This window comes from Atta cephalotes (genome assembly GCF_000143395.1).
Source record: "Atta cephalotes unplaced genomic scaffold scaffold00003, whole genome shotgun sequence".
Taxonomy (NCBI): Eukaryota; Metazoa; Arthropoda; class Insecta; order Hymenoptera; family Formicidae; genus Atta; species Atta cephalotes.
This window is the reverse complement of record NW_012130067.1, coordinates 544,554-568,039: the sequence shown is the minus strand read 5'-3', so window position 1 is coordinate 568,039 and position 23,486 is coordinate 544,554. Positions and strand designations below refer to the sequence as shown.

The window sequence follows — 23,486 nt, the reverse complement described above, 5'->3', positions numbered from 1 at the left end:
ATAATTGATTAAATGAATGTCACGCAAATTAAAAAAAATAATATGTTGAATATTCATACATTCTTTTTTTGTAAAATTATTGTTTAGTATAATAAAAACAATAATAATAATAATGAGAAAACATAAAAAATAATCACAAGGAAAATTTTCGCATTATTTCTTTTAGAAAAATTAAGTTTGAAGGAATGTAAAAGAATTTGCTCATACATAATTATATACAAAATTATACATAATTATATTGTATGAACAATTTTTTTTACATGTTCCAAACACGATTTTCAAGTTTGCCTGATGCCTATTCTATAATAATCGTAAGCATAGTTGTAAGTGATTGTATTTGTAAGAATCGATCATTTAAGTCGAATAGGAGGAGAATATTCGATTGTGATTGGTCAATTCTTACAACTATAATCACTTATAACTATGCTTATGGCTATTATAAAACGGATATAAAATAAACCATACGAATAATTTTCGTATTATCCTTATAATTATTCTTTACTATTATTATTATTTTTATTATACTAAACAATAATTACAAAAAAATAAAAGAAAGAAGGATGTATGGACATATTTCATACATATATATATATATGTTATATATTTATATGTTATTTATATATTTATATATATTCATGCATTGAACAATTTTTTATCGGAATATAATGTTAAATCACTGAAACAAATTCCAGGTTAATGATAGCGTGGATAATAAAGCGCAAACTGTAATATGCTACAATAAATGTTAAAACATTATAAAAAGAATCTTAAGTTAGCTTTATGTCTTGGCGCCGAGATATTATCATATCTCCTGATTCCATTATTTGAACATTTTGACTCGATTTGGAATCTTCTTCATCAATAAAAAAACGAAAATTTTTATCGTAAATACAATAAACGTCAAGGTAACGTCACTCTCTTAGAATGACAATTATGAAGTGAAGTCAATGAACTTTAGAACTCATGTAAAACTGGACTTCATCAAATTTTCTAAAAAACCAAATATAATAACCAAATATAATTCTTATTCGTGAATGTTTGTAACTAAGTCTATGTATAGATAGATATAGTAGACATCGAAAGATTAAAGATATTTGTCCATTAAAATTTTACTTCAAAATTAGCATTCTGAGAGAATCATATTATTTTGATGGATGTTTAGTGTATATTTACGATAATAATTTCTTTGTATTACTGAAAACAATTCCAAGTCGAAATGTTTAAGTATAGAATAAAACTGTCTTAAGGTCCTTTTTATAATGTTTAATATTTTTATTGACATTAAAATTTGCGTTTTGTTAACGCGCTGACTATCGTTAGCCTGGAATTTGGTCTTTGTTTTAATGGTTTGAGAGTCCGTAATTATTTTACTTTTTAATTTATCAAACTTATGTTAAGAAAAGAATTCGAATAAAAGAAGATAACAATTCATATCACTCTTGTATAATAATTGATGGAAATATAAATATCAATTGAAGTAGAAGTACATATCAAAATTTAAAATATAATATAAAAATCTTTATTTTGTTTCTCATCGCCCTATTATACTTTACCTTATATTTTAAATAGAGAATTTTAAATAATTCTTTTAATTAAAAAAAAAGAATTATAATTTTTTGTCGCGAATTTATCAAATTTATTGGGATTTGCTAGCGATCAATTTATCGAATATGATTGCAATAATCATGGAAGTTATGTTTTAGTAAGTAATTGAATTTCATCATCGTCCATCTGTAAATTTGTACAGATTCTTCCCGTCTCGCTCGCATTATCGAATTCCTGACCACATTCGCTGTCGAACCGAGTGTTGTTCCCACTCTCCGATGACAGTGGAGGCGGTGGAGGCGGCAGCGGCGACGTTTCTCTTCGCGGACGCGTAATCCTCGCTTATATCGATAAGAGGAGATCCGAGATGGCCACGAGTGGTCAGAGGAGCACGGAATGCCTCCCTTACCCCCATCCGTTCGTCCAATATATAAGTGAACCAGCGCGCCGATGGAACGTGTACACTACAGTCAGCCGGCGTTTTGTGTTTTATGTGTTTCTTTCGTTTACTTATATTTTAACGAGCGGCGGATTCTCCTGTTTATACGTGCGAGGACGCGCGCGAAACATAAACACGAGACGCGCGCCCCTTTCCAATTCCGGCCACGCGACCAAGTCCGCGAGCAAGTCGGCGAATCCGCCATTTTTCAGTTCTGTCTTTCCTTCCTCGTGTTAAACACCCACCATCGGAATTGCAAGAAATTACGGTAAGCTAGAAATAAATGTGCGATAAGGTGCGAGACAATTTTCTTAATAGATTGGAGATAAAGGTATGGGAATTGTGCGTCATTAATTCGTGAATTATTAGAGATAATTATATGTTGATAGTATGTGACCTTCTTCGAATGTGCGCGATTAGGAATACTTAAGTATACTTATTTTTCCCGTGGAAATAGAAAACAAGTTTTCCAGTTCGAAAAGGTAGTGCAATACTGCCGCACATTCAGTGCAATTGTATTGTTTCACCGGTTCACATATTTCAATTTTAATATTCCATTGACAAAACTGGTGCAAAATAGGTGTATTGAGTTCAACTTTTTTTCCACCGTCTTTAGAGACGGTGAAAGATCAGTGCAAGTTGAAATCAAAATTGTGTTTGTGTTTTTGAGATATAATAAATTACATTATTCTAATCAATTTAATAATAACAATATTAGTTTTAGTTTCTAATAATAGTTGTCCCGGTCAAAACTTTTTCATAGATAAATATATATATAAATATATAGATAAATATATATATAAATATGTATGGACATGTGTAAATATTCATAAATATATATAATTATATATGAAATATCCATGTCCATACATGTTTTTTTGTATTACATGTTTTTTTGTAAAATCACTTTTTAGTATACTAAAAACAATAATAATATGAGAAATCTTAAAAGTAATTAAAAGGATAATTCACATTGTTTGTTTCAGAAAAAATAAACTTTGGAGATTTGAAGAATATAAAAAAAATTGCTCACATACATAACAGTGTATAATTTAATACAATTATATATGAGCAATTCTTTTGTATTTTTCCAAACTTTATTTGTTCTAAAACAAACAGGCAAAAATTATCTCTTTAATTATTTTTGATGTGTTTTCGCATTATTATTATTATTTTTAAAATACTAAAAGAAAAATTAAACGAAAGAAGGATGTTTATAAATATTTATACATGTTTATGTTATTGTATATTTATATTCATGCATAAAAAATTGCTAAGTACGCAATGATATTTAACGTCTAAAAATCTTGTAATTTTTAAAAACTAAATAAATCAGAATATTATTATAAAATAAGTAATTTAAACTCTTATCTAGTTATAATGTTTTTGTTATTGGTTCAAAAGGTTATTAGTTATAAAGGGTGCGTTCCATTTAACGTTCGCAACGCTTGTGAGCATCATTTCATCCTTGTTTAATATTTGAAAACGATAAGGATGAAATGATCGCATTACGAACGTTAAGTGGGACGCGCTCAAAATGGACAACAGAGAATATAAGTAATGTATTTTACTGAACCATACTAAATTTGGGGTCTTTCCAATTGTAAAATCACTAGACACTTTTGTGCATACAGCAAGTTGCGTTCCAATTGCCGTAATCGTCGACACAACGTACACTCAGCCCGAAGGCTAGTAGTCAACTGTGTAAGCTGTGTACATTTAATATAATTATATTCAAAACGAACCGAAATTGAAACCGAAATCGTACACAATGTACACATTTTATTTTAATTGAATCACAAGAATATACAACGCTATACTTTGTGCACTCCTTTTTATTAAGATGTGTTATATTCACACAAGCTTGCATAACCGCATAAACGTATGCATAAAAAAATTATCCAATCACATTTTACGTGCCTTTTTGTAAAAGAAATCCGATTGGATAATTAATTGGATTAATTAAATGGATATAATTGGATATAATTAATGCGATTGGATTAAGCAACCCCTTAAGCAATTGGAAAGCAGCTCTGAGAAGCACTTTAAAACTCAACTTTATCAATCCGACTATTATTTTATCCTTGTTGTCCGAATGTTTAACAAGGATAAAGAATACTCGAAGTTGACAGAGTTGAAAATCAAGTTTTGAAAGTTTTGTATCCCTGTATATGGATATCAATCTGATAACTTTTTCTCTACAATGGAAACATGAAAAATGAAAATTTTTATACTTTTATATATATATGTATATACACATATTTTATACACATGTTCTGCATTTTCGCGTTTCCATCTAGGGGAAAAAGTTACATGAAGTCAATTGCTTAATGTTTGTTCTATAATACCTGTAAACGCAGTTGTAAGTGATTGCAGTTGTAAAAATCAATCGTAGTCAAATATTCTCCTCGTATTCGATTTAATTGATTGATTCTTACAACTACAACTACTTGGTTTCTTATCATTTACAATGTTTACTATGGTTATTGTAGAATAAATATAATTTAACTTAATACAAACGTAGCAAATTAATTCACATATTTTCAATAGTAAAAAATAAATAATTTAATTCTTTTAACAAATAAGATTATAAGATTATCATGACAACAAAAAATATATAGCAAATATATAACAAAATATATATATTAAAAGCGTCAAATTATTTATTAACATTGCATGGACAGAATTGTCTCTTAAAATTTACTCTGAAAATATGGTAGTTGTGATACAATATAATATTTAACAAATTTTTACCACGCATTTTGTTAAAATTAATCAAACTTATTATATATTTTATTGTAATTTTATTAATAAATGAGAGAAATTTACATAAAATTCTTCGAAAATATATAATATATATATATATAATATCCCAGGCTATTACCATATTTTCAAGATAAACTCTAAGAAAAAAAGTCTCTCCGTATGACAATATGTAAATTAATTTGCTACATTTGTGTTAAGTAATTGGAAAGGCACTCATGATTTATCCTCTGCATTATGAGGCCTGTTCTTTTTGGCTGAACTTTTGCATCAATTCATCTTTCTTTCTTTTCTCTTCAGGAAAGATGAAACTGGTGCAAAACTTCGGCCAAAAAGAACAGGCTTATTATATTATAGTACATGACTATATAATATAGTTTTCATTGAAGTACAGCACTAGTGCTGCATCGGTTTTTTCAGTGGAAGGGTATTATTATAATATGACAAAAAAGATTTTAAATATATTGATTGGATGTTTTCTTTCACCCAATCAAGAGGCTTGAAATGCTTTGTTATATGACAAATGTAATATCAGCCGAACATATTATAAAGATGAAAATGTGGACTATGTTTTGTTGCACACGTAAAATATGATCAAAGTCTATGCACAAGTGGTTTGCGTAAGCAAACTTGATAAGTTTACTTGAACGTATGCGGCCTTAAGTTGGCCGTATCTATAATGCGTATTACGTATTATATATTACTTTATCCTTGCTTAACATTCTGCAAACAACAAGGATAAAATGACACCTCATGCGCATTATACATGCAACAGAACGCAATCGTGTACATCACAGTCAATTAGCATTTTGTATTTCTTTCGTTGACTTTAACATGACGGATATTCCTGTTTGCATGTACTTAGTGATACGAAATTTTTAACTAATATTCTTAATGCAAAAGGATAAAATTCAAGAAGAATGAAATCAATGCGGTCCGAATGGAGAGTGTGCGTGAGTCTCCTCTTAATCCTGCTAGTGGCGGCGGGAGTTGGTAAAAAATTAAGGCCCGAAGTTGTTCTCGCAGATGTCCTTACAAAGCCCTTCATACCTGGAGAATTTGCTTCCTCCGAGTGTATTCGCGATGGCAAAATCTATTTGAAAGCACTTGAGACGTACACACCCTGGGCGCTTCAAAGTAAGTAAAATAATAAACAGAAAGATCGAAAATAGAGAGAGCGAGAGAGAGAGAGAGAGAGAGAGAGAGAGATTCTTTAGACTTCGTTTCTCATAATTAAAATTAGATATCTAAAATTCCAATCAACACAAATTAAAATTCAATTAATAGACATTCTTCAAAAGACTTTTTGATGGCTATATTTTTGTCTTAGAAATAATAATTATTTTGCAATTAGTAAGCAAATAAGTTGCAATAAATAAATTTTAACTGTTGTCTTTCTAAAAATTTTTTTTTTTAATAGAAAAAGATAAATCGGAGATAATTAAAGTTTGGATGGAATTTGTTTAAATCCTTATAGATTGCGTTTAATAAATGAGTCGGAAAAAATGCATTTTTAAATATTTAAATAATATTTTATTATTATAACATATTATTATAATATAATAACATTAAATTATATTTCATTTTCTCCAAAGAGCTGTAGTGAAAAGTTGTAAAATTAAATAATCATCATGCTCAGATGTAAAATTAATGGATATTTTATGTATAATTTGTAATAATTCCGATTTTTTTATCTCTTATGCAATGAGAATAATTTGGATTCTGTCGGGGAAAAACAAGGAGGAAAACATTATATAATCTTTACATATTGTTTTTATCTGTTATGCATCGCATGTAACATCACGAAACAATTGCGTTTTTACGTTTAGCAATTATCGGACATTGCACGCTGCGCACAATTATCGAGGGAGGTTATCGGACATGTAATATTGCGTATATGATATCGCGACAAGCACACGTGGAATGCATATCGCGCGTCAATTACTTGCAGATATCAATCTCTTCGCTCATAGATAATAGTGGATGAATCAGAAAGATCGATCGATGTGATAAACATTTTTTTTTCAAACTACACAACGAGTTCAATATACTCGACGAGGACGAGTTGCAAAAGCGAAAAACGTCGCAAAATTTTATCGTCTTTTATCTTTTCAAAAATTCAAAAATGAATAATTTCGAAAATTCAAATCATATGTTAGTCGTATGATTTCGACATTGATATGATTTCGCGATTGATTAGTCCGAATAAATAATTTCAGATTGCGCGCGTATTTTCGATATAGAGAAACGATATCAAAGTCAAATTTACGTTCGATCGAAAGAACCTTGTGTCCATTTTTGCGAACAAATTATCGTCTCCGTGACATTTGGACTAGCACAGATTAACGAGTGACATTGATCTCATTGATATTAATACTGCGATGTCGATCGGTGACAGCATCAGACGTTATAAGATATTTAACTCACGCGTCCTCGACAGCGCATATCTCGCTGTTATGGATCATCGCTGCATAGATCATTGCCGTGCCGTTTTGTATTATGACAGCTTTTATCTCGCCGCGATAATTAGTTGACACGTCGTTACTCGTTCTTACGTCAATGCGCAAACGCAATATTCAATGAATATCCACCCAATGCATTTTTTCCCTTTTTAATATCAGTGTCAAATGGATTTCTCTATTGATAGTATTTGATGCGCGATCATTGCGTTTCTTTTTATATTCCACCAGCATTGTACATACAAATACATTTTTATTCAAACATATTATATTTAATATAAAATAGAAGATAAGGATAGAATAGCTAATAATTACAATCCGTTGATTCATAAAATAACCGCTTTAATATTAAATTAATAAGATTTTTTCTTACTCGTTTCTATTCAATATTTCTTTTAATTAAAAAGAAGAAAAGTAAATTAGTTAACAATTAATAAATAATTTATAATAAATAATTATTTAGAGAAAATATACATAAGTATAACAAAATATACATACATGTAAAATATATTTTATAAATATACATATATAAAAAATAATAATCAAATAGTACTATTATATTAATAGTATTATTATCGGATAATCAATTTTTGAAAAATGTTTTCAGACTTTTGGCCTGGAGTATATGATACATTAAAAGATAATAATGCTTAATACAATGAAGAATTAAGTCTATTTAATATATAATAATTTTATTATATGTGATATAATATATGTGATATAATATTGTATATATAATAATTATTGAATCTTAGCTGTTACAATATGACATTATTAAATGTTTTCTTCTACTTCATTAATTAATCCAATACAAAATAAAATCAAATGAAAGATGTCGAAAGAACTAATTCTTATTAATTTGGCGATTACTATGCGAGTATTGCCAGTTTTGTAACAATATGTCGTTAAAAAAAACAATTAATGCTACCGTACATTCGCATAAAAACAATAATATATTGACCGATGTAATTGGTATATGCGTCGTACGCGAGACCAAACTGGGTCAGCAAGATGCATTCACGAGGCTGACGACCGTCCTTGTGTATCATAGACCTGCCTTCGATCAGTCGATCGATCAATCGATCTTTTCCTGGCTTGTACGTCACTTAATCGCCAATTCAATTACGATTCCTCAGCTATTGTTTATATGACGTTAAGAGTCGGATCGGTTGAGTACGCGAGGATAACGACGCGAGGAATTCTCGTAAATACGTTGAAGATTTCTCTACTTATAAATATAGAGAGATTTTAGAAATAAAATAACTTGCATTATTACACTAACACCCTTTGACTGTCATATCATCCATATTTGTAAAATCTCCATCATTCAATCATAGATTTTATTTACCATTTTTAAGATTAAAAACGATTTTACTAATTGTATTTAAGGTGTTAAAGAAGTAATATAAATTATATAAAGACATAAAAAAGCAATAAAATGTTAAAATAATATATACTACACTTATTAAACTCAAAATCAGTTTGGCAATTGAAATATTAATAGATAATATCTTTGACTTATTAGGATTCTACGTTAGAATCAACCGGGAATATATTGAATTATCACTATCGTGCAATCTGTGTAAATATCGCTTGCTATCGTTATCGTTCGGGCATTTAAAATTGAATGCGCTATCATCCAACGTATGATTTTCCTTCGACTTGGTCAACTCATTTTTGCAACGCGCGATTTCTCGTATATGATTCTGCGAACCTATTAGTACTGTATCACATAAGTACTTCCGCAGTTAATGCCCTCGCGACATTGACGTTCCTCTGCGTCACAGTGCAATCACAATTCCAAGGAATCACCTTGAAATCTCATTTCAATGAGTATAACTCGCGATATACACAGACTAATAATGTACATATAGAATATAATGCGCGGTTCTCTTAACGCGTAGTTGGATAGTTTATTGCTATCCTCCTAGAACTGAATGTGACTTTGATCAACGCACTGCTTGTTCCTGCTGAGTATATTCCATCGTATATAGGATTTAATTGCTCAATTTCGCAATTTCTTTTTTCGTATATAAAATTTTTTTCTCAAGTCTGTTTGCTTCGTTTGTTATTAAAGAAAAATGAGCAAATACATCCATAAAAATGAAGATTAGAATCGATAAATTTTAATCTTAAAATTATATATTAATTGTAAGAAGAAAGAGCAAAGAATAAGATTTTTATAAAAATTTTATAATGAAAAGACTATAGTAGGAATTCTACTACAATCTTATATTCATATTTATAGATATGTGTCATAACAACAAATTGAATGATAACTAGTTAAAAAGTTAATAGTTGAATAAAATTAAAAATTTAATAACTTTAGGGGATCTTACAGCCATCTGTATTACCGATCTTATAATTGTTGAATAATAATTACTTTTTTCTCTCTTACTGATTTGAAAATCCTTTTTCAGAATTAAAGTATGCGCATTAATACGTATCTATTGGAATTTATGTCAAAAACGGTAAAAAATTTCGAAATTGAAACTTTCTTTATCATTTCTTAGTTCAATATAGCGCTCTAAAGCTGTCGCGTCGTGACGATATTTCCTTCATATAAAAACTAGGCAATCTATACTTATGAAATAATAATCCACAGATTAATAGTTTGTATCAAGAAACAATGTGTTCTTAAAAATAAATTAGATGTCTAATTAAAATATTATTGTTATACGAACATTTATGTATATACATGTGTGAGATACTGATGTAGTAGTAATAAATCAATGACATATAAATCGTCTGTGTAAATCCTATTTATACTGTGACTAATTTATTGTTACACATAATGTTAAAGAAAAAGCATACATTTCTTTTCTAGAAACCTATACTTCTTTATTATTTTATATAAACTTAATTTACAAGTAAAAAAAAATATTACATTTATATTATATTCTATATTGTACTTTTATGTTTTAATTTTTCTGTAATTATAAAAATTATAATAATTGTAATTATATTGATTTAATTTAAATAATGCCTTTTAAAATTAATTCTTCATTTAGCTTAAGTTAATTTAACTTGTAATTAACAATAAGTTAATCCTTGTTTATGTAACTTTTAAAGTAATTAAGCTAATTTACAGTTCATCAACTTCAACGTAACTTAAGCAAAAAAAAAATTTATTTGCTCTCTTATATACAATATATTGCAATAAATCACAAGACTTCACGTTGCACTTTGAGGACAGAGCACTCGATAAACGATTATTAAAGATTAAATCAAGTTTAAGATATCAGTCTTCAGTAATAAAAATTATTCTCCGGGTCTGCGGTAATGATTCCGGATATTCGAAGGGTAATGTGAAAAAATGACATTAGCTGATCGTGGATTGAGGACAGAAGAACGCCTTGACGCATTGACTACACCTGTGTCTGTTTTAACCGGTTTCAGAATGTATTTAAACGGAACGGGAGAAAGGGCGTGTTAAATGTCAAAGCCGGAATGCCGTAAATGTCCAGAAAAACGCAACAATAAGATGCATCGATTGATAGGAGCAAGCTTCGCAAAGCGATATACCGCAAACGAGCGTATTCCCTTTCTCATTGAAGCTTTAGATATCATAATAAATCCTGTATATTTTATAGTATTTTATTCGAGTATTTACATTATCGTATAGGCGTCTTTTTCTTAAAACATTCTCTAGAAATTCTAGAGATTAAAATATATGTTATTGCAGGAAAATCAATAATGATTCGAATTTTCATTCAAGAGCTAAACGAAAATTTGCACATTGATTAAACAAAGATTCATTCTTTGGTTTTTCAGTGTTCGACGCCTCAGTTAAAATACCATCAGGTTTGATCACCGGCAATTATAAACAGCTGGGTAATTTTGATGAATGCTTGCGAATAAAAAACGAGCACGGATTCATCGGAAAGGCTTGCAACGCGGCAGTACAATTCGAGATTTCCGCAGACCACGGTACACCACGACACGAATTGGACCTGGGGGATCTGCTCGTAAATGTTGCAATCGCATCGGTGAGTTCGTATTATTGCAATTACTGTGGTTCAGCATACAACAATTTATGCGAGTAAACTGTCCAGTTTACATCTATCGCCAGGCATATAAATAAATTAACGAAAATACGAAAAATAATTAAATAAAAATAAGGATAAATATCATTCCTAATTTTTAAATACGTGTAAATATTTTTAATTTAACAAGGAGTAGGCAAAAACTAGACAATCAGTTTTTAATAAATAATAAAAATGTGTAAACTTTTTAAAGGATGCTTATTAATTAGGTAAATTAGGTAAAGCATTATGAGTGCATGGCCCCTTGTTTCCTAATAAAAAATTAATTAAGTTATTTAAAATAAGATTGCGTAGATTTATATTGTTTAGAGGACTAATATTATATAAATATCTTGTGGGGTAGAATGCGACAAAATGGAGTTCCGGCAACTCAATCGTATACGAGTGGATGTTTTGTGTTCCGTCCACCTGCAATCATACGGAGATACAGGAGTCTCTCGAAATCGCATTCGATCCTTTGAAAATCGTAGGACGTGTTGATATGACTATCAATGTTTCTAAGGAATCATGTCACACCGTGGAAACTGATCGAACAACTTGGGACATTGCCGATTGGTGTTACACGTAAATAAAGCTCTTTCATTGTCAAATAAACATTTACTTTTCTGCAATAATATATACTTAATTTGTATAACAATTTGAAACTTTTTTAGATCGATTCTTATACTATTCGCATTGATCATTATTACCAGCACAGGATATGATGTCGTAATACAACAACAGACTAACACATCGAAATTGAAAAGTAGGATATATAAAAATATAAAGATATTTATTCTTTAGATTTACTCTGAAAAATACAGTTTTATATTTCATACGAAATTAAGTTAAATTTAAATTAATAAAGTTGATTAGTAAGCTTTGCAAAATTAATTTTAATTATACTGAGTATTAAAAAAGAAAAGAAAGTGCGATTAAGAAAAATTATCTAAATAATGTTAATCATTAATAATAAATATTATTAATAATTAGTAATTATTAATTATCAATTATCAATTATCTATATAATATTAATCTATAATATTAATCTATAATATTAATCTGCATTTCTTCTTAAATATTGTGTTCCTTTAATAAAGCAATATTAGGAGATTACTAATGATAATGATTTTGATAATAATGATTTCTCATGTAGATACTTTTACGGCGTTTTCTTTGTACACGAATGGGAAAAAGCTATTGCAAATTACGGACAGACGTGAGGATTCTATTCGCTGTCTAGATGGCTTACGTTTCATCAGTATATGTTGGATCATTTACGGTCATACTCATTACATGGAGATTGTTAGTGTCAAAATGGACCTCACACAGGTTCCATATGTGAGTTATACATTTTTTAATAATATCTAATAATTATTTTATATAAACTATTATATAAATAAATCAAATAAGTAAAGCGCTAAATACGGTTGAAACTAGATCTTAGTGCTAAAAATAATTCTTTGTAAATTTTTTAATAGATTTTCCAATTCTTTAAATTGCACGTTGAATAGAGCTGGTCTTGGAAAAGCAATTTTAAACCAAAACCGAAATAGTGTTCACCTGTGTTCAGTACACAATTTGAAGAATTGAACTGGAAAATGTATTTAGAAGCAATATTAAGATTATAGAAACAGAGAATGTATTATTATACATATAAGTATAGTTAAAAATCACATTGTTTTTAATTTCTCTTTTAATTCTTCAAATTCTGTCAACAATTTCGATTATGAAAATATTTTTATTATCAAAAAAGATGCATTACGATTGGAACAACATGCTTGTGCTCAATGGCAACATTGTCACGGATACTTTCTTCCTTTTGAGTGGGATGCTACTCGCTTACACCGAACTATCAAAGAAGAAACGAGCCGCCTCAAAGTGGCGTTTCGACATGATAGGACTTTATGCTCATCGTTATATAAGGTACGTATATACAGCTGAATCGACTTTTCTCGCAATTTAAGTTTTCAATATATTCCATAAGTCCACATTTAATCTATATCCTTTTCTTTTTACTTATTTTTTATCTCTTCGAATTCATTGAAACAGAATCTTCTTTTATCAGATTAACACCGGCCTACGCAATGATGATTGGTTTTTATGCCACTCTATTCTACAAATTTGGTACAGGCCCGCAATGGGACACCTGGGTCGGCCCTGATAAAAACTTTTGTCGTGAAAATTGGTGGACCAACTTGCTCTATGTTAACAATTATGTTAATGTACCGAACATGGTAGAATAGCTATTGAATTTAATTTACCTTGCATACTTTTTGCATATTATTTATCATACTAAATATGATCGTATGTTGAACAGTAGTTAACCATTATTTTGTATGTATAACGGTAGATATGATATCTTGAAATCTGTGCTGCGCATATTCTTTTATCATAATATTCTTATTATTTTATTCGTTTCTTCCTTTTTACTTTTGGATTTACTAAGTTTACATACTAAGAGCTATTTTACTTTTCGTTGCTTTCTAGATTTTTCAGATTTGCGCACTTTTGCGAAGATGTCACTCTTTTCTTATGTTTGCTTCTAGTGCATGTCCCAATCCTGGTACCTATCGACCGACATGCAGTTTGTTTGGCTATCGCCGCTTATACTGTATCCTATGCTCAAGTTTAGGAGTCTGTTCTTTGCCATTATTTTGGCCGTCTGCTTATTTCTTTCGGTCTTAGTACCTTTCGTTACAACTTATGTTCTTCAATTAACGGGCACCATGCTCTATTATAAGGAGTGAGTGTAGAATTTCAATTTCGCTTTTGTTATTTGATTAAAAATTGTAATTTGAATATTTTAAAAAATCTGTTTTTTTTTTTCAAAAATATAATAGTCTTATTTTATTCAAATATAATAGTCTTATTTTATTTCTAATTTTGTTATCTAGTTTTATATGACATTCTTTCAATTATCTAATTTTAATTAATTGCATAATTTTTACTTTGAATATATTTTATATATTTAGCATTTATTTTTGTAAGCTTTTGATACATCCACTCAGTGGGTCCTCTTATAATAAGTTTTCCAAGTTTTCAAAAATCAATTAAATAATTGTAAAAGATCGTGCAAGATTACTATTTACGTGATGTTAATTTCTATGAAAATTGCATGAAAATTACACAAAATTTTTTTGATTGCCGGATTTTAGTAATTTTATAATCTCAACAGGATGTTGTATTTCGTAGACAGATGGATTTAGCTCAAGTTTATCTGGAGATCTATACAAAGACATACAATAGATTTGGCTCTTACGTCATTGGATTAGGCTTAGGATACTTGATGTTTAAGACGCGTTCTTGCAAAGTCAAATTACGCAATGTAAGTATTATTCACACAATAATTATGTTTCACACAATTATGTTTACTCTCATATTTGTTTTATATAATATTTAATATTAATCATCATCTATTTAATATTTAATTACAGAACTAATACTTATCTCTCTCTTATAATAATCAACATAAAGCAGATTAAAGTCAAAATATTTTTACAAGTAGCTTCATAAATATTGTTTCTACAATTTATATCTATATACTTTATACATTAATATTTGAAAAAATAATATATATATTTAAATATCTTGAATTTGAAATAATCATAAAATAAATCGATTTTACAAAATCACTACTTGCCTTACGCAGAGGTACGTGATTTTCGGTTGGCTGCTCGCGATTATGGCCGGTTTCTCAGTGATTTTTGGGCCACGGGACATGTACTTCAACACTCACGTATATAACAGATTAGAGGCGAGTTTCTACGCCGGTTTTCATCGACAGGTCTTTGCACTCTCGGTCTCCTGGATCATCTTCTGCTGCACGCACGGATATGCAGGTAATAATCTCGCACGCATGTGCAAGATAATTACCAACCGAGTTATGTCAACTGCAGTCTCTAAAAGTGATAATCATTTCAAGGTCCCATCAATTATTTACTTTCTTGGAGTGGATGGATACCGCTCAGCAAATTAACCTACTGTGCTTATCTCTCTCATTATCTGTTCATTTTATCACACGTCGGAGCCATTCGAACTACCGGCAATTTAACACAAATGAACGTGGTAAGCAAGAAAAATAAAAACTTTTTTAAAATATTGCAATAAAGGTAACGAGAAAATAAAAAATGATAATAATAAGAAGAAAATATCAAATATAATTAAAAGGATAATTTTCGCATTATTTAAAAAAAATCAAATTTGAAGAAATGTAACAGAATTGCTCACATATAATTATATAAAATTACACATAGTTATATATGAGCAATTTTTTTTACATTTCTCCAAACTTAATTTTTTTTAAAACAAATAATGCGAAAATTATCTCTTTAATTTTTATTTTTGATGTTTTCTTGTTATTATTGTTATTTTTATTACTAAAAAAAGTAATTTTACAAAAGAAAATATTTCTACATGTTTACATACATATTTATATATGTTCGTGCTTGAAAAATATTTTACTGAGCATTTATATTGCATTGCTACATTTTACATAAATTTTATATAAATATAAGTGCTTAACGTATTAATTACATTAGCTTCTGCTTATTTTAAATATTTGAGAGATATTGATGAGTCATAATTAAATTAAAGTATAAATATAATCTAGAAAAGACAAGCAATAAATAAAATTTCTTGTTTATTAGATACGTGCATTCTTCGCCAATTTAATGTTTACGATGATAATATCCGTGTTATGGAGCCTCTGCTTTGAAATGCCATTTATGACTATCGACAGGATTCTACTTTCCGGACGTAAACAAAATTTGTCGAAAGACTTAAAGACTAACAATTCTGCGGCAACCGGCAAAGATATTTCCCAGCCGAAGGAATCTTCAACTACACACGTTAACGATAACCCGAGAGAACACGTTGGCTGTGATGTAACTCTCCACGATCATCTTACAAAAATTGCTAAAAAAAATGATGTACAATACATCAATACGGCAGAAATAAATAATGATAAAATATACTGTATCAATCCTATCAAATGCGACGAGACATTCTCGGTTGTAAATTTCAATAGTAAGAGATCCGATCATGTCACCATCGATTTTTGTCATACTTCTGATGAACATTCAAATGGGAAAGAATTGAACGACGCTCCCAAAGCAAAACCAAATCATTCCTTGAAAGATAGTAATTAAAAGATCGATTTGCTTTATTCTAGTCCAGTTATAGTTCATAGTTTATTATATATTAATTATTTGAATGATTATTATGTGAGATAAATTTAAAAAATTCACAGAACAAATACATTCATTTTTAGTAAAAGAATAAAATAAGAGAAAGAGTGAAAGATATAATCAAAATTTTATATAAAAGAATAAGTGGACAAAGGAGTTTTATTTACAAATATATAACTACTCTCGTGGAAGTTAAAACACTCGCATAAATTTTATTAAATGGTCGTGTAAAATTTAAAAATTAAGACATAAAATAGCAATCGTTATTTTTTTCTATATTTTGGAGTACTTGTATACTAATACCAATTATAAAAGCTTTTTTAAATTATTTTTATTTTTCTGTGTCGTGAATTTTGGAAAATTTTCGATTATATTATCAATGTTTTGCGAATAAAGATAATATATTTTTACGTATTAAATTAAAAATAATTTAGTTCGAGTTTTTACAATTGATGTTAATATGTGTATCACCATATAATATATATTCATTGGATTATGCAAGTATTTGAATTTCCACGAGCGGTAATGTATATTATAGTTATATAATATCTGTAAACTAGAAATATCAATAGATACAGGTTGTTTTGATGTACCATTCTCGAAAACTTTTTTGTTTTTTATTTTAGAAAAATATTTCTCTAAAATCAAAAATAATTTTAGGGATGATAAATTAAAATACCATTAAAATAGTATATTTGCAAAAAACGTTCACGGACAGAGAATTAAAACTGCAACTATATTTATTATTAAATAATAATATACACTGTATATTCACTAAAAATTAAGGAATTATCTATTCTGCAAATATAGCCATTTTTTAAAAAAAACTTCGTGAAAAATTATTATAATAAAATGATTCAAAAAGCATTTTAAAGTCTCTTATATTTTTCAAGTTGATAATTAAATAATGATCTGACTGATTTTTACGGATACAAATAGAGATCCATCAAAACTTAAACTTTTTTACAAACTTTGCAAAGTTCCATGGCACAAATTAAAAATCATATACAAATTTTACAGCTTTTAAAAGAATGCATCTGTATTTTTAATTTACGTATTTATTGAGCCTTGTATAATTTTCTTCACCAAGTTATTCAACAATAAAGCAAAAAGCGTTTTCTTTTACTTTCACTGCTCACAAATTAAAAAATAAAGATTCATTCTTTCAAAAACTGTTTTCATGTGCGATTTTTAACTAACCTTGGAATTTTGTAAAGTTCGTAAAAGTTTCAAGATTTGACGGATCTTTATTTGCGTATAGTTGCGTAAAATACATTCAAATCATTTTATAATATCAATTTAAAAAAAAACTTTAGGGGCATCAAGCTTGAAAATTATCTATTTTTGAAGGATAGAATAGGTGTTCTTTTAATTTGTTGGCACAGTGTATAACATATAAGAAAATTATCTTTTATGGGATCAATTTTTTTATATTTTTGACAGTGATTATTGTGATAAAGTGAGATGATATGTTATTATTAATAAATATACACTATAGATTACGCATATAGTAGAAAATATTTTAAAGATAATATTATACATAATTATTTGATGAGTCAAATCGATTTATCGGTGCGAGTTGCAATATTAATTGGGAGAGTTATAGTTAAAGAATGCATTTTACTTCACATTAAAGATTAAGTTAGAGTCAGAATTAAAATTTCTGCTCCTAAGCTTAAATCATTGCCGTCGCTATTTAACCCTTCAAACTGGGATGTTCAAGTCTACGTTCGCACCAAAAAAAAGAAAATTTTCTATAAGAATATTTTACTAGTTTACGTTTATTACAATAATATTTTTATAATACATTTAAAAGTTGCAAAATTATATGTCATTTCACTACAATAGAATAAAATAGCTCTTTACGCGCTTAATAGTAAATCTCATTTGCTGTAAATCTACTTATTCTATTCTATGTATATGTCAATGATTGCGTAAGAAAAGCCAGCATGACCTCTCTCTATAATAGATTTCTCTATAATAGAACGAAATCAACACGAAGATCCCTATTGTAAATCCCTGACTCGAATTCAGTAGTCGATTGAGGGACAATTTTTTTAGTCAAAAAATTTCGCAAAAAATATCTATTTTTTGAGAAATTCTTTTTTAAAAATGCCACTTCTAAACTTGCCGCTTCTATTAGGCATAGCCTAGGTTAGCTTCAAGTGCTAGTTTCTAAGTTTATTTTTCTAAATTTATTTACGCTTGAGATACAATTAAGGATACTGAAATGACCAAATTATCAAAACGTTACAATTCTATAAAAATGTCCGAATTGTCTCTATACTATTGACATTGACATTGATCAAGTTCAGCCGTCACTTCACTTAATTAAAAAGTACAAGCAATAGAAACAGGGAATAACAATTCAAATTTTAATCTGTCACCGTGTATATCAAAATAACACACGGTTTCTGATAGGTTGAAATTTGTTATTTTCTGTTCTTATAATCTATGTTTTTCAATTATACATCAGACATGTGCGAATTTTAAACTTGTAAAAGGATTTTCAATTCTATAAAGCCAATCAAAGTATTTTCTAGCTTATAACATTGATAATTTTGTCGATTTTATGCCAGTCATGAAAAAATTTTTGAGATTATTTAAAATAAAAATAGATTTATTCTTTTTAAAAATTTTGAGTTATTATAAATAAGGAATAGCTTATATATAAATATATTTTTTTCTCTGATTTTCTTAAAAATTTCTTATTTTTACCATCAAATTATTTTGATATAATTATATGCTTCTTAGAGTATGTAATAATTTTAAAAGGATACTATAATATATTTGTTTGTTTATTTCGTATATGTGCATTATCTATTTAAATAAAAAGTTAATTATCAATTATAATTGTTAATTATTTTTCAATAAAAGTCCAAATTGAATGTGAAACCTGTCTTGTCGTGAAACCTGTTCATAAGTGCACTTTCAAATCCGATGGATTAATCAAACAATTTCGAACTGAAGTTCATTAGCAATAACTTGTGTCGTTGTTTATTTAGGCCTTTACTTTATTTCTCATATTTCTTACCCTTTGAAAGAAGGAATGACCCGTCCCAACAGATTCGAGGGCGGTTTAACAGCCTAAAAGTAAGCCGAGAAAACAATGTAGAGTCTGTGCAGGATTCATCTCAATTGAATTGCGGTATCGATTCAATCAAGATGAGAAGATGGGAAATTTATCTGTTATACACTTATTGGAAAGGAGATGCTATTTAAGAGGATTACTATTTAAGAGTGGTCTTAGAAATCAACGAATAAAATCGTGATTAAATAATTTAAATAAAGAGTTGAGAAAACAATTATGGTATATATACATATATGTGAGAATTTGATGGCATTATTAGTGGGAAAAGGATTGACATAAGTGCAGCCGTAATATATACGAGACACCCAAGGGACGCATTTTGCTGCCGTGGGAAAGAGAAGTGTGAATTTTCAGAAAACGTTCAACACATTTAGTAAATTCAATTCAATTCAATTACACAAGTTCCTTGAGGTAGTATCGATTAATAAAATTTTGTCTGAAAATATATAAATAAATATATAAATAAATATTGTCTGAAAATATATAAATAAATAATAAAATTTTGTCTTTTCATTTTAAATGCACAAGAAATTATAAATGTAAAATATTATATTGCTGCACTTGGAAGAAATAATAAATTTTTTTTTAATTAAAAATCGATTTTAAAAATTACGCTAGTAATATTAAAATGCAATGGCATTATACAATATACTTCAATGAAAATAAAATGTTAATTAATCTGATTCACTATCACTTATTGCTTACAGAACTATTGTTATCGTTTTTATTTAAAACTATTCTTTTGTTTTTTATAATTTAAAATATATTTAATTTAATTGATAATTGACAATGCTAAGAAATTTTCATTTTAATTAAGTACCCAGACAGCATACATTATGTGTGTCTGGTGCAACTAATTCATCTGCTAAACTTTCTGCATATTTAATTAAGATAATTCAATTAATCTAATTAAATTAGTTAATTTTTTTTAATAGTCAAGAATATTTTCATTGCTATGAACTTACATCCTCATTAAAGAGTTAAAGCGATCACAATTGGCTAGATTGAATATTTGCCGGCGGAGAGACGCGCCCACATCTAAATTGCATTTCGTAATTGCGGAAGAATAAGCGGCGTGTTGCATAAATGTAAGGGGCTTGTACGGGGCATAAGGTACGGTAGCAAAATACATTGCCCCGTAGCACCCCGTGGCGACGAACAGAAGGAATAGATTTCATCCGAATCGTCATCCTCGGGGTAGCAAGTGGTCGACATCTGCGTGACCGTCGTTTCTCCGCAATGAAAATGTAACTATGTCTGTTGATGTTAGGGAAGAGGACATTTGCTTATTCCTTCCCACTCCCTCTTTTCCTCATTCGCTCTTTTTTTTCCACGCATTATTAGCATGCACAATGAGACGCGCAAATGAATGAGAAAGCTTTGTATTCCCGCAATGGATAGTGTACTTAGTGATGTAGGCGCGTGCTCTTGATTTATCGTAATTAAGCTAAAATAGGATTGGTTTTGATCTTTATGATTTCTGTTTCTAATAAATAGATGGAAGTTGTAATAATGACTACGTTTACACGGCAGGTTTAGTAACAACAGTAGTTATAACTAAATTAACGTAAAATGTGATAAACAATGGTTAATATATATATATATTATAACAACAGTAGATGTTACTTTACATTCGATAGCGAAGAGGTGTAAACTTATAAAATCGATTTTAAGAGGCTGTGTAAGCAGCGATTGTTATTGCTAATCTTTTGAATGCTACGAACTTATAATGTAACCAAAGAATTATACAATTGTTTTTATTACATCAGTAGTAAATTAAAATCGCTTCAAGTAAACGAGATATTTCAAGAACTATAACTACGGATGTTACTAAACTCACTTAATAATTTCCGTATAAAATGTAATCGGTAACGTAGGAATTACAAAAATTTATTTAATTTTTCTGTAACGTATAAACATGGTTTATGTAAAATTTCAATTTATTTCTGGATTTATCTCGTAGTTATAATAAAATCGTACTTATAGAGATAAATTTTGACTTAAGTGACAATTAAATTATTAATACAAACACTCGATCGACAGTACGATTAATCGAAGACTTGATTACAAAAGTATTTAGTAATTTTGTTAATAAAATCGTTGTTTCGATTGCTTAAAAAAAGAAGCAGTTCAGTGAGAAAATTATGCGAGGGAATGAAAGAGGAAGAGATGAATGAGACTATGAATGTCGCAACTCGCTTCCGTCGCGCGTTCTCCAATTTCGACAACACAGGACTGTTCCGTCGGAACTTGTAAATACGAAACCCTGGATCATTCCTGGGACAAAATATTATAGCTTCGGCGACTTGGCGCCGACCTCCCCGGACGATTTTGCGTCTCAGTGATCTCCGTGAGAAGAGGGTGTCGAAGGATATTCCTTTGCGACAACGTTAAGCAGAACTAGCACGCGTCGCGCGCTGCTGTCGCACCATACAATAAAATGTAATTGGAGGCGCTAGGACAATGGAGGCAAAGAGACCTCTGTGGTTCCTAAATGCTGTCTCGGCACGCGGCACAAGATGCAAGGAGAACGCATCCTGGCGAAGGATATCTGGCATGCACGTGGAGAAGCTTCTCTAACCCCGAATACTTGCAAGATGTTTTTTTTTATATTGTACGTATATCACGCAAAACACGATTTTCATTGAAAATAATAATTCTATGAATAAGTATTATTTTTGGTGCAATTGAATTTTGGACGAAATATTTCTTTTGAAGATATTTACTTGTTTATCTTGAAAAAAATAAGAAAATACATTCTTCATGTTTATTTTTTATGAAATTAATTCTATATAAAATTCATTCATTTTTATAGCATGTCATAAATTATTATTATTTATACAATTGTAATTGCTGTTTTGTATTTTTAATTTTTTTTTTAATCTTTTAGAATCGTACACATTTCTCAATTGCACCATTATTTAAAATTTGTTTCTGTTATATAAATTATATTTCTGCATTTTTCACGACAGTTATAATTTTCGTAAATTATATTATTGCTAACAATTATTAATTGTTTCCTATGTAATTATTATTTACTTAATTTCATATATTATATACAAAAATAATGATGAATTACGTAATTTTCATTTTGTTTTTTATACATGCAAAATTTCAAATTGTGATAGCACAGACTGTTAGAGGGGGACAAATCGGCACTTAATGGCAGCGTGAAATACGAAGAGGTGCCTATAAAAAGACACTCAAGTGGTTGCATATGAGGACGAAGGCTTTGCGGCTAGCTATGTCAACGATTGTCCTCACTTCCTTCTCTCGTGCACGTTCAAATGTCGAACGAACTCGTAAATTGTAAATGCTGGAAAAGAAAGAACGAGAGATTCGGCAAAGAGGACATACTATTGGCGCCAGGGAGAATCCAGTCGCACCAGAAAAGCGATATATCTTACATTCTGCGTTATCTTTCCTACTTATTTTTTCCGACGCCTTTTCGACGGTTTGCATTTGTGCATTATCACTATAAAAATTAAAAAAAACATATATATTTTATATACGTATAATAATCTAAAGTATAATATCTAAAATATTTTGAAAAAGGAACAAATTTTTTAAATAATTAGATAATAAATAAGATAATATTTGATTATAATAAAATTTGTCTAATCTTTTGTTTAATTTCTTGTTTTATTTCTTGTTTATTAGAGTAAATATACTAAGATGATAAAATAAATTAAATTTTTCAACTTGCAATTATCATTAAACTGATCCAGAAAATTTATATAAACTTCTAATAAGGATAAGACAATATTGCAAAGAAATTTTATATTTTACATAAATTAATGTAAATGATGTAATAAAAAATATTTAAATCAAAATAACAGAGAGAGAGAGAGAGAGAGAGAGAGAGAGAGAGAGAGAGAGAGAGAGAGAGAGAGAGAGAGAGAGAGAGTAGAGAAGTAAAGTAAGTAAGTAATAAGTAATAAGTAAACGTTAAAAGTTAAAAGTTAAAACGTAAAA

At 28.9% G+C, this 23,486-nt stretch overlaps 1 protein-coding gene across 1 annotated transcript; it reads left to right on the top strand.

Annotated features, from left to right (window-relative positions):
- The first annotated feature begins 5,667 nt into the window (after positions 1–5,667).
- On the top strand, positions 5,668–16,381 carry LOC105624478 (nose resistant to fluoxetine protein 6-like). The gene is made up of 12 exons (XM_012205840.1): positions 5,668–5,884; positions 10,981–11,195; positions 11,596–11,816; positions 11,906–11,997; positions 12,388–12,572; positions 12,988–13,157; positions 13,300–13,468; positions 13,781–13,977; positions 14,427–14,559; positions 14,884–15,073; positions 15,157–15,299; positions 15,881–16,381. Exons 1-12 carry the CDS (start codon positions 5,668–5,670, stop codon positions 16,379–16,381), a joined length of 2,433 nt encoding a protein of 810 aa, XP_012061230.1.
- The last annotated feature ends 7,105 nt before the right edge of the window (positions 16,382–23,486 follow it).

Coding starts and splice junctions, on each gene's coding strand:
- LOC105624478 (XM_012205840.1), top strand. CDS start 5,668: ATGAAATCAATGCGGTCCGAATGGAGAGTGTGCGTGAGTCTCCTCTTA. Junction 11,196..11,595: donor TAAATGTTGCAATCGCATCG/GTGAGTTCGTAT, acceptor CTTGTGGGGTAG/AATGCGACAAAATGGAGTTC. Junction 13,158..13,299: donor TATGCTCATCGTTATATAAG/GTACGTATATAC, acceptor TTCTTTTATCAG/ATTAACACCGGCCTACGCAA.